Source organism: Lissotriton vulgaris, chromosome 1_1 (genome assembly GCF_964263255.1).
Source record: "Lissotriton vulgaris chromosome 1_1, aLisVul1.2, whole genome shotgun sequence".
Classification (NCBI taxonomy): Eukaryota; Metazoa; Chordata; class Amphibia; order Caudata; family Salamandridae; genus Lissotriton; species Lissotriton vulgaris.
Genome location: NC_141685.1, coordinates 750,734,943 through 750,748,458, shown reverse-complemented (window position 1 = coordinate 750,748,458; position 13,516 = coordinate 750,734,943). Strand labels below are relative to the sequence as shown.

At 42.2% G+C, this 13,516-nt stretch overlaps 1 protein-coding gene across 1 annotated transcript in view; it reads left to right on the top strand.

The window, feature by feature from the left end:
- The window catches only part of LOC147747758 (2-5A-dependent ribonuclease-like), a 255,237-nt gene extending 250,997 nt beyond the window's left edge, over window positions 1-4,240 (top strand). The window contains exon 7 of the mRNA XM_086955550.1: window positions 1,784-4,240. Within this exon, the coding sequence (XP_086811676.1) occupies window positions 1,784-1,925 (142 nt within the window). The 3' untranslated portion in view covers window positions 1,926-4,240. The remainder of the gene's footprint in view (window positions 1-1,783) is intronic.
- The last annotated feature ends 9,276 nt before the right edge of the window (window positions 4,241-13,516 follow it).

Below are 13,516 nucleotides of genomic sequence, written 5' to 3'. Positions count from 1 at the left end.
TGATTATCAGTACAACTGGAGGTGTGAAGTCAGGAGATGGCTTGAGTACATTTTTTTCTCCATCACACTTCAAGTTAAGATTTGTTTCATAGTGGCAAGTCATAAGATTTTCCTATGTGGGCACCATCATGGACTCGTGGGGCACAAATACTATTGCTCCTGTCCTTATCCGAAAAGTGCTTATTTAGCAAAGGGCAGCAGTACATGCTTCAAGCAATAAGCACATCACGTACGTACAGTGTGTTCAGTCATGTCTTAATACATCTCAGTAAAACAAAACACTATGAAAACGGACCTTCAAATTCTACTCTTTTGACCCTCCCTATATGTCTTTTAGACATGAAGGTAAAACTCTAAACAGTGATCCTCAAACCGAAAAAGCATGGGCTGGAGACCTCAATGCGCATCCAGATTTAGCAAATGAGACACATAAGCTTCTGAACACTGTGTGTCAAGCTCATATGTTAAAATCCATAGGTTATGAAGTAAAACATAAGCTAAAGAAGTGCACAGAGAGATGAGGAGGAACAGAGACAAATGGATGTAGAATGGTCAAATCTGCCACTCATTACAGGGTATTGCAACTCAGATTCCAAGTAGACAAATTAGCACTGGCAGTTGTTCGAAAGGGTTATTACAGAACCTCAAATTGAATGTGCAGAGGTCATTCCTTAAACTCACTTTATTTGTTGGCTATGCTCTACCTATGGACGCTCAGTTTATTAAAACGTTTTACGCTAGTGGGTGATGTTTTATGAAAGTTGATACATTAATATGCTTTCAGCAAAATAAAAAATGGGATAATTGTTCGGCTTGCAGAATATGCTACTTGAAGTTAACAGGGATCCTGTTGCGAAATCCTTCTGCTATCATTCCAAATCCAAATAACTGACTAACCTACCCACCACTTAAAATGTACTTGCATGTTTCACTATACTAATTCAACACTAATCCTCTATGGGTCCCGGAGTAGCGTGCTACTCGCCGATAAAGCGCTTTGACGCCTCGTCAGGGGTAGTGAGTGCTATATAAATGCAATTGCAATACAATATCCGGTTAAGACTTATGACCACTGACAGATGGGATCTTAGGGTAATCAGATGCCATGAGCTAAGGCTAAGGGATTTTAGTACCTAAGGGCCTGATTCACAAAGTTAACTAACCCTTTTGATAAAGTTTACTCTTTGGAGTAAGTTTACTACTTTCTGTATTCACAAACTTCGAGTGTAAACTTACTACATAAGCATAAGTTGCATGCCTCCGCCCCCACACATGTAAGCAATTGGCTTACTCGTGTGGGTGTGTGACTTCCCTCCCTACAAATCTCCCCAAATGCCTTTTACCCCTCCCTTATCACATCCCCTTTTGTAGTAAGTCTGATGGTTTTCCCACCGACTCCCTCCAGTTCCACCCACATTTACTACTAAAACGTATACTTACGTGTGCTGAGTTCTCTGCTTTCACTGCAGAGTCTATTTGTGTTTGTAAGTATAAGCATTGCAGAGTCTTAAAATCTGCACATAGTTTGTGAATTGCAATTAGTAGTTCGTTTGTAGTACTACTAAACATACTACAAAGTTCAGTTTGTGAATCAGGCCTTAAGTCTTCAAGATTCACCTGCACACGTCCCCACCATTCATCTAATATTCATCAATGTTCTCCTTTGTTGATCTTGTTCATCTCTCATTCATGTATGCGAGCTGTCATACATTTTGTGCTCTTTATTTAGGTTTTTGAGAATTTCTTTGTTGCTGTTCATCACAGTCCCTCTCTCCCCTTTCAGCATAAAGGAGATCATGAAAGACCCTGGCGAATACTTCCTGAATTTGTTTCCGGATCTGACCCTGCACATCTATGAAACCATACGAGTCTTGGAAGACCAGAAACGTTTGCTGGACCCCTATGGGATTTCTCTGCCGCCATGATCAACACCAGAAGAACATGGACTATTAGTAACTAACAACATGATATGAAAAGCTTCTTTCAAAATGTAGGTGTTATTTACTCCTGGTTACTTATAGGTAAATCAGGAGTAAACCACACATACAAAATGTTTTCCTTAATCTTCCCCTGATGAGCCTGCAGTCCAGTATTGGATTTTTTGTGTACCGGAATGCTAAACAGCATAGAAGTCTAGCTTGTGCCTTGATTCTCAGAGAGTCAAATAATATATTGTCACCTAAAGAATCTGGCTCACTAAACTGTCTGCCTGCTGATGCTATTAATAGTACATTTAGTGGCGAGAATAGTAAACACTCACTCCAGAGGCCCACCAGATCAACACACTAGTGTTTTCGGGTACCATCTTTTTATGAGAGTTTAAAGGGAATTTTCGGGGGGAGGGGATTATGGACATTTTGATTACTAGTCATTGTTATCTGGGGTGTTGGTTCAGTTGGTTTAGTGAAAGCAAAAATTAACTACAGTTCCCTGACTGCATCAGAATGTCATATGAAAGCCCAGGGCCGAAAATGAGTTGCCCTGGCCACATGGAGCGAAAAAGACCACTTTAGGTGGAGGTGGAATTTGCCTATTTTGTTAATGAGGAAAGCGTGTGTGTGTGTGTGTGTGTTCTGTGTGTATAGTTATCACTGCACCTATATGTGCATTCTAGTGTGTGTGAGAAATAAAGGAAGAAATGGCGTTCACTCCATTTGCTGTGTCTGCTCTGTGTGGGTGGAATGCTTGATTGCTGCTGCACATGCTATTCCTTGTCTGTTTATGGAGGAAACTTGTGCTGCGGTTGAATTTCGAAAGCTGGCCATGTGTCACGGACGTGCTTTTCTTTTAATGCTTTCTTGCTTGCTAAAGACTGCATTTCAATTGACTGTCTTGTCTCAGCAGAAATGTATGTTTATTCTCATAAACACCAATGCACACCAAAGAAAAGTAATTATAAGGTTCCTTAATCAGTTCAACATTGTCTACAGAAAGTCCAAATTATTTAGTCCCATTTCACACGTGCTAACTGCACTTTTAGGCATAGATGCATCAAGTGATATTACGATCGCAATCGCTGCGAAACATCGATTGCAATTGCAATTCCCACTTCCACAATGCATCGAGTACAAAAGCAGCAAATAGCAAAATCGCAAAAAAAAGACTCGCAAAACCATTTGGAAACCCCATTGGAATTTCTTAACAGCGATAACCCACACATTTAGTGAAATCAATTGCGAATTTGCAGTCAAATTGCGAAATCGCTAATAAATCGCTATTCCCATTCATCATAAATCGCAAATTGCTAAAATACCATAAGTCGCTAAATACGAGTCGCAATTTAAGGAGAAACAAAACCAGGCGGTAACCATGAAGTCCAATTGGTGAAAAAAAAATAATTGGCAAACAAGAAACAGGTGTTGGGTAAATCAAACACACTTAAGGAGACTCAGTAGGAGCATTAGAAAAGTCACAATTCCAGGTCTCTACATCATGGCAAGGCGGCTGAGGCTCCAGGCTGCAGCCCAGAACCGACGCAGGATTCAGGAGCGCATCTTCCCGCTGAGGATTACACTCCTGGGCCAGACTGAAGAGGAGATCTACTCCAAATACAGGCTCAATGGGGCAATGATAAAGAAGCTCATCAGAGACCTTGACCCCGTGATGCAGCACCCAACCCGGAGGACCAATGCCGTGACCACCCATATCCAGGTCCTGTGCTGCCTGCACCTCCTGGCCTCCGGCAGCTTCCAGGGGATAGTCTCGTATGCAGAGGTTATATCACAGAGTACACTGTCACGCTGCCTACAGAGTTTCCTGGACGCCATGCTGAGCCGGATACACCACTACATCACCTTCTCAACAACCAATCAGGACTTAATGCAAACAAAACTGGACTTCGATCACACCACCCATTTCCCCCATGTAATTGGCTGCATCGAATGCACCCACATTCACATCTGTCCACCCGCAGAGACCGAATACATGTACAGGAACCGCAAGTCATACCACTCCTTCAGCATCCAGATGGTCTGCAATGCAAAGACCATCATCACAGACATTGTGGCACAATACCCGGGGAGCACGCATGATTCGTTCATCTTCCGGCACAGCGCCATACACACCCGCTTGGCCAGGGGTGAATTTGACGAGGGACATCTCCTAGGTAAGTACATGCCCACACACAGTATGTAAAGACCATGTTGCCGCGCATAACAGGCACTGACCCTCTGCTCCTCCCTTCAGGTGACGGCGCCTACGGCCTCCGTGAATACCTCCTCACCCCATACCTCAACCCTGCAACACCACAGGAACGGCGGTACAATGCTGCACATATACACACCGGAAATGTGATAGAGCGGACATTTGGCATGTTAAAGAGTAGATTCCGCATCCTCCACAAGACTGGCGGGGCCCTCAAATACCGGCCTGAGATCTGCTGCCGCATCGTGGCCCTGTGCGCCATACTCCACAATATTGCCACCAAGCGGAGGATACCTGTGGAGGTGTCTGGTAGTGAGTCGTAGGGGGACAACCTGCCACCTGCACATTTGCATCATGCACACGGGGAGAATCCTGCTGAAGGTCACAGGCGCCGTGCCAACATTACACAGAACTATTTCTAGTGCACCCATACCCCTCACACAACACTTTACTCATGCAAGGCACATGAATGATTGACATGAGGAAGATTTGTGTTCAAAATAAAGCTTTTGTTTATTTCACAAGCTGTCGATGTGCTTTAATCAGCAAACAATAGTGCTACTGTATTGAGACATACAGGCTCATGTTTCCTGAGCAGGCGTGCGTGGTTACCTCACCACTGCACTGCCGGAAACGTCCAGTCACTGGCACCTCCTGCTGGACGCACCCTGTCGCCTTTCACCCTCCACGTTGGAAGTGTTCTGATGTGATGCAACTTTGGGACGGGAACTGCAGTGCCTTTCAGACTGCACCAGCACAGACAAGCTGCTGAGGCTAGATGTCCCTTCACTGGCATCACCCCCCCCTCCCTTGCATGGCCATGGTCAGCCGCCTGTTGGTTCTCCACAGCGGTGGTGACCTGCTCCAGGGCCCTTGCAACGTCTGCACAACATTGGACCATCTGTATCTGCATGGCCAATGACCTGTGCGACAGCTGGGAAGTGGCGTTCCCAATCAGGTGGTTTGAGCGTGTGTAGGCTGATAGCCGTGTGAGCAGCTGCCTGTGGCATCTGCGTGTGATGTCCTGCTGTGCCACCCTCAGTTGGTTACTCTCCTTGACGCTGTGGTCAGCTACTGCACACTCTCAGTGAGTTGACTTATGTGTGTGCAGTTTTGTAGAGCTGCAGCTGCATTGCTGCCATGTGCTGTGCCTGTTTGCGGTGCACAGAAAGCATCCGAGCCTAAATGCCAAGGCCAAAGTTGTGTGCCTGTTGCTCCATGTCTGCTGGGGTGGGCACAGAGCGCTGCTGCCTCAACCTGCTGCTTGTGTGGGACCGCAGAGTTGCTGGGCATCATGTCTGCCTCCTGGGTGGGGGTGGGATCTGCTCCACTGCTATGCGTGCCGACTGGTGAGATTGTGCTCCACCTATGGCTGCAGGGGTGGCCCTGTGTCTTTGTGCAGGTGCTGGTCCAGGTGCTGATCCAGGTGTTGGTGCTGTTTGGCTCTCTCCCTCTGTCTCATCAGGTGTCTCCGCAGTGTGGAGTGCCTCACTGTCAGACGTCTCAGCATCTGCAGCACCTTTGATGTGGATGAGTGCATGACTAATGATATGATTCAGGCACCTGGGATGTAGAAACATGCATGCAGGCTTGCATTCCCTAACTGGCTTTAGGGGTATGTTTCACTTGACTATTCTGGCTGTGTGTGGCTATCAGGGCACATTGTCACACTACAGGTCCCACAATGCATTTGGGCGTTTGGGAGGGGCAGGAAATGGATTACTGTGGTTACAAATATGGCTTGCTCTGGGGGCATGTAATTGAGAACAGCAATATCCAGGCAATCAGAAATAATATCAAACTGGCAAAAAACACACAATGTAGTGCAGAAGTATATAAACACAAGTAAAAGAAAGCAAGATAACCATTAATTATAATCACATATAAAATGTAATACCATGGATACAAATTGATAAAAATTATTACATTATTAATAATAAGGTAAAAAAGAACATTAAGAGAAAACAGATAGACTAATCTCTTTATCGTAACAGACGGGGTGGGAACAGTAATGGCTCCCACAGCTGATAGTTGGGTCGATGTCAACGCGTTTCGACACTGAGTGCCTTCATCAGGACCTTAACAGCACCTTATCAGCACATATCTAGAATTATAGAAGGATAACAGATAAACTTTTACTTGTGTTTAAAATTATATGTTTCATTTGATCTGATAGATTGCACTTACATTTACTGCAAGAAAATATTTATAGTACATTTCACCGCACAAAAAAGACATTGACAAGAAACAAAATAGCAAACTATATACAACATAGGTCAATTTTTCACATCCTTTTGTGACACATATTTCACATCTCCTAAGAAATCACTGATTTTTTACATGATCTTGGAATTCTTTTGTAATGCATATTTACCATTTCCTAAAGAACACTAATTTCTTACGTACTTTTGGAATTGGCTAACAATGAACAAGAAATATATACATACATTGTTATATCAGAGATGAATCATATAGAAACATACATAAATAGTATATATACAACATATATTCTGGTCCTTAGAAGGTAAGAGGAGAAAAGAAGCCAAAGAATGGCTATTTCTAAAGGTTGATCCTATGTAAAGGGGGAAGAAGGCCTTCCTATTAGGTTGTGTTTGAAAAGAATAAGACGCCAAGCAATAAGAATGGCTCGCACTCTAATCAAAGGACTCCATTTAATATGGCCATCTAGCTATTCGCAATGTTTAAATTTATTCAAGTGTGTGTCATTTGCGCTAATATCATTGTAACATCAATATAGCTATGTTACCAGCGTCAGTATCACTGCTATAGATAAGACTCCATCTAAATTAGTCATGGTGTAAAGTGCTCAAGTTCATGTTTAAATTACACACGTTATTTGGATTCCAAACGCTATTTAGATTCCTAAGGGCCAACTTATGCCTCAATTTTAGTTCCCATTTATTACCTGATTATATCTGAAGATATCTCTTAATTGAATTCTTCTGGATAAAAATGGGTTCAATCGATTAAAAGGCAAAGCCACGAAGTATTATTCAAACCACTGTTATACAAAGAAAAGTAAGAACAAGGAATGTCTCAGTCAAGAATCATATTTCAGCCAAAATTCATCTCATATTTGACGTGGTTGCTGACATATTTGAAACATCTCTAATAGTTACCTTCATGAATAGGAATATTAAGTGCCCGCTGATGTTTAAGGAATCTTCAATATTCAGTATTATCCTTACAATAAACGAACAGTTCTGTGGGGGAACCGATATAGTATTCAGTATTAGATTTTCCCTATACTGTCCCTTTGGTATCTAGATACTTTTCTCGAGTAAAAACGCTTACCTCTAAGCCTTCATGTGGGCGTGCTCTTGTGAGCTCCCAAAACATACAGGATGGTGGAATGCGACGCACGTTTCTCTTCCCCAATGTATTTTGCCTTTATATAGAGAGAGAAGGTGAATATTTGTTATAAAATGGGCATCCATTAAGTATCTATGTCAATGTTTAAAGTAAATAACTACATACGTAGTTTGTATCCACTGTCCGCCGGAATCTGAACGTTCTCTGTTTAGGTTAAGAAGCGGCTGTATTGTCACACGAGACGGATGGGTTCGGAAACGTGGTGCTGCATTTAAAACAAAGACGGCAGCGTGATAGAAACATTTAGACCGTTCGAGTTGTGTTCAAAAACACAAAGTATCTTTTCTGGTTATATTTAAATGCGAGCTAGTTCGTGAAGGGGAACAAACAAATTCATTACTTTTTAACAGTCCCTTGGGACTGCAAAAATGCTATTATTCGCTCAAACGAGAGGCATATTTTCAACGTGAGAAGTTAGGCTCGCATGAAGAGTTCTAACTAAATATTTATCAAAGCGGCATGATATAACAGACCGCGCGGCGCATACCTGTTCAGCAACAGCAATCCGGTGTGATTAACGGCGGCGAGAGTGTTCGAGGCACGAATGATAGAAGTCAGTAGGTAGCTGATTGGAGAATATATAGCGCAATTCTCATTCGCTGTCTGGGCTAGATCCTCCCCCTTCTTAAAGGGCTATACTGTCAAGCCGCCATCAGTAGATATTCAGCATAGATAAAAGAAGCTACATTTAAGGGGCTATACTGTTAGTTTTCAATCTGCAGGTTATTATCATGGGCATAGACACAGAGATGGAGGCTACTTAATCAAAGTGATTAGAGAGTAATCCTTAAAGATATCTGGCCAGTTAAGAAGGTCTAAACGTTTATAAGCATTCACACATAGGAAACCGACCAACATTCAATTGAAACGATTGAAGAGTAGTTTTAACTTTAGAAACGTAACCTGCTAGAAAGGCCCAAATACTTACAAACCCGATATTCATGTATAGAAACCTGACCTCTACATTACCAGTCAGGTTACTAGTGTATTTTTGTGTAACCTCCAATCAGAATCATATACGGACCAAATATGTACAGAACGGTCTGAATTCTATAGATCAAAACACAACCATATCGCCTACCTATAGTACATATTCCTAAATAATAGCATTCTCCCACGGAAGTTCAAGGTTCAAACCCTTGTTGACAGTATTGAGGGTGAAAATCCAGTATACCTCCTTCTTTTTACGAATTTTGCAGCCCCCTTTAAGTTCTGGTATATGTATTGTTTCCAGAACACACCATTTCATTTCTGTAGGTAGATGTTTATACTCCAGGTAATGGTTAACCAGTGGAGCCATTGATTTCTTTGTTTTCACTGCAGATCTATGCTCAGTTAAACGTATTTTTATAGACCGAGAGGTCTCGCCCACATAGCCAAGCTCGCAAGGGCACACAATGAGGTAGACTACATTCTGGGTGTTGCAGGTACATAATTCTCTTGCATTGATGTTCACTTCATTGAATATTATGTTTTCACCAGTAATAATGGAGTCACAACTCTGACATGACCCACAGCGTGAAGTGCCTCTAACTCCGTTCCTTCCATCAATCGTCTTTTGTATGAACGGGGTATTCGTGGGTTTTGAAAATCGTGATCTAACAATCTGGCCCTTCAAATTTTTGTTTCGCCGATGGGCAAACAAAGGTTTAGCCAGTTTGTTTTTGTTTTGGTCTACATTGAGCAGATGCCAATTTGAGTTGATGATTTGTTTAATGGTTAAATTCAGAGTAGAGTGCCTCGTAATACAGACCAGTTTGTCTTCCTGTTTGTGCCTCTGAGTATTTAATAATGAGTCACGATCATAGAACCGTGCCCTTTTGTAGGCTTCTCTTACTAGGCGATGTGGGTACCCTCGCTCAATGAATTTTCTCTACATGGCTACAGACTGGATGTCATAGTCTGTAAGATTGGTACAATTCCGCCTCACCCTGAGAAATTGTGAGAAGGGGATACTGTCTTTTTGACATCTCGGATGGTAACTTTTGAAGTGTAGCAAGGTATTTCTTGCAGATGGTTTCGTATATAAATCCACTTCAAGACGTCCTTCTTCGTTATTCCTAATATAAATGTCCAATAATTCTACCTGACATTTATCTATGTGAGCAGTAAAGCGTAAGTTGCTATCTGTAAGGTTCAGCCATGTTAGGAAATCCCCTAGAGTCTGTTCCCCATCGGTCCACACAAAAAAGATGTCATCTATGTAACGGTACCAATGGGAAACAGACTCATAAAAGGGGGCAATTTCATTGAAGATGAATTTAGATTCAAAAAGCGACATATAAATGTTCGCTATTGAAGGTGCCATGGAAGCCCCCATACTTACACCTTTTATCTGTAGGTATAGGTTCTCACCAAACTCAAAGAAGTTATCTTTTAGGGTAAGTGAAAGACATTCTCGTAAAAAAGGTTTGGAACAGGGAATCTTATGTTCATCAATAAACCACATTGTGGCAGTAATTGCTTCATTCTGTGGAATATTACTGTACAATGATTCGATGTCTAACGTAACTAGTATGTCCCTATGTTTATTGAATGGAAGGTTCTCTATTTTAGAAATAATGTCACCAGTATCCCTGATGTAGGACGGGATTAGGGAAATGTAAGGGCGCAATACTTTATCCAGATATTTAGAGACTGCCTCAAGGGGGGTTCCTATTGTTGAAACTATTGGTCTATATGGGGGATCTAATTCATTTTTATGTATCTTGGGCAGCCCATATATACAAGATACCTTTCTTTCTGAAGTATTTAGGAAAGCAAATTCCTTTTCAGTGATGATACCAGATTCTTTTGCTTTCAGAGTTATTCTTTGTATCGTTTTAATAATCCTTTCCATTGGATTAAGTTTAATCTTTTTATAGAATGAGATGTCGTTCAGCATGGTCATCATCTTTGCTTCATATTTAGTTGAATCTAACAGAACAATCCCACCTCCCTTGTCGCTGCTTTTAACGACGATCGATTTGTTGTTTTTAAGGTCATTCATGGATATGTATTCATCTTTAGTGATGTTATATTTAGGTTTCGGTATGAAGCGAAAGGCCTGTTCCAGTCGGTTCAGGACCACCTTTTCAAATATTGCAGTTTCTGGACCTATTTGATCAAGGGAGGGAGTGAAGTTAGAAGGAAGAGACACTAAGTTGGCTATCCTAGTATCTGTTTGCAATTCTTCACTTTCTGAGAAAAATTTCTTCAATCTAATTTTGCGGAAGAAAGAATGAATATCTTGGTACACTTCAAACAAGTTGGCATTAGCATGGGGGACAAAGGAGAGGCCCTTCGATAGTAGGGATACATCCTGACTAGTTAGTTTATGTAGAGATAAATTAAATATAGGAATCACATCCCTTGTCTCCAGTACTGTTTGTTCCGGGTCTCCAGATATTGTTGCGGTTCCTGAGGGTATTGATGATTCTGGTATTGGCCTCTCATCTGACCTCTCGACTGATTTTGAAATCTCACTTTCTGGCGTCCCCTTCTCCCCCCAGGTTGGGCTAAAAAAGGCTGCCGCATATTCCTTCGACCATTCTGGGGGATGTAAGGGCCTTCATCTTGATATGCCATATCACTATCTCCATCTGAGTCTGGGTCAGAGGAGTTTGAGAAAGTGTTCATTTTATGGTGGGTACTAAAATTAACATCTCCTTGTTGGTAATCTGGTTTATAAAAATTCTCTCCAAGATAGGGGTATGTTCGCTCTAGGGTATAGAACCTTTTGTCCTTTGTAAATTTATCATTTTTCCTTTTGCTTAAATAGTCGGAAAAAGAAAGGACATCTTTTTTTATTATCTCTAGTTGTTTTTCAGCCTCTTCCAAGGTGGTGGATTTTTTGATTTTATCTTCCGGGGCCTCTATCTCTTTTTTTATCTCTAGAGCTATTTCTTTTGATGTAGATATAATCAGAATCATCAGATCCCTCGAGCATCGATTAGCTATAATGCTCCACTTAGTCAGGAAAGTTTTTATATCTACAAATAGTCCAGGGATGTTACGAACTCTAAGGCCTAAAGGGATTATGCCAGCTTTTAGGTAGTTAAGCATAAACTCCCCATGGGACTCTATCCTAACTAGTTTCTTTTGTAGAGTCTGTAGCTTATTTATATCTGAACTATTTTGTGAATTTGCTGTGGAACTATTACCAAAGGATGCACTAGTGCCCACTAGGGTTTCAAAGTCTTCATCGGAGAAACCGAATGTTTGAAGGTTGGCCATTTCAAAAAGCTAAAGTCTAAAGATACAGTTTAATATAGTAAGAACCCAAAGGTTTGAAATCCAAACAGCTAATTACAATACAAGGACCAGAATATATAAGGAAAGGAATATGCAGTAAAGAATTACGATGTCTAGTGGCGTGGGCATGGTCATTGTTAGGGTACTGGGTCGCAGTTGCATGGCTCTTACCTTGAGATTTGTGTGTGGCGCGGGAGGTGTCCAGTTGAGTGACCCCCACGCAGGCTGCAGGGTTGATGGTGTCCTCCACTAGGTCCTCCATTGGTGTGTTCTCGGGTGCTGGGGAGTCTCCTCCTCCCATAGCCAATCTCTCCCCCAGTCTCTCCGCAATGCGCTCCTTGGCAGGGCCCCTGAGGTCATACCACCTCTTTTTTAGGTCATCGATGGACCGGTCCGTGACTCCCACCGCGTTCACCTTGGCCTTGATAGGCAGCCAGATGCGCCTCTTGGTAGCCTCGGGCACCTTCCGGGACAGCTTCCCAAACAGTTGGTCATGGTCCCTGCTGACTCCTTCTATCAGGTACTCCGGTTCTTTTTCGGAGAATTTGATTTTGCGCTTCCTGGCTGTTTCACTTTGTCCTGCAGCTTCCTGGGACATTGTGGTATTGATATGTATCCTGTATTGGGACTGCAGGGTGTGTCTCTTGGAGCTCAGTGCTCTGCCTCCTCCTCTATCCAGCTCTGTGATCCAAATGATGCATGTAGCAGGCTACTTCCTGGTATTGATGATTTCGGTATTTGCGAAATCGCAATTTGGGGTTGGGAAACAGCCGATTCTGCGATTTTATAGTGATTTCAGCAAATTCGCATATGGCGATTGCGGCCGCTTGCGATTCGCAGATATTTAGCGATTTTGGTGATGCATTCCATTCTGCGAATTCTGAATAGCGATTTGGTATTTTTCGCTATTTAGGATAAGCAGAATGGGTGCTTCATGCATCTCGGGGTTAGTCCACAAAAGAATGGTCCACATCCAGAGAAAGTGTTCAGTTGTCACTTTTGTTTTATTTCATACACAAACGGCAGCCGACGGAGATTTCAGCTAGCAGGACTTCCTCAAGGCTCATTTCTACTTTCTATGTATATAAGGTAAATCAGTCGCTTTTTTGTATATTTAATATTAAGAAAGAATAATATGTCTCAGAAATCTTCCCTTTGATTCTACTACAACACAGTCTTAGCGATTTCTATTGGGTTTGAAAAGTCAGGCATCCTTAATACGACTGATGTGACCCGCGGTCAATCCATAAAAAAAGGTACCATGGTAAGTCCTTTCTAAACTAGAATAGAGACATAATAGACAGAAACGACTCTTAGCAAGTAGTCAGGAGCAGGTAATATACTAGAGTTGGGACCGTGGCCATAAATGCAGAGCTTGATTTAAGATTTCTGCTTGGCGTGTACCACAAAAGCCGTTCTTAGAAGTACGACGGGCCAGTCTTGTGAAGAGCTTTATGCATTAGTCCTAGTGCCTTAAAGGAGATCCTCTTCTCCACTGGCAGCCAGTGAAGGCCATGCAGTTGATAGGACACTAGTTTAAGTATAGGAATTTGTAAAAGTGTTCTTGCTGCAGCATTCTGCAGGGATTGCATTTTTTTATCAGATACTCGGAGATGCCTAGATACAGAGCATTACCATAATCCATCTTCGATGTGATGAGGGCCATTATTACCGTTTTCTGTAGGGAGGATTTTTTGGAGAACCCGTAGCAAGAAAAAGTCCCCTGAGGTTACCACATTAATTTGGG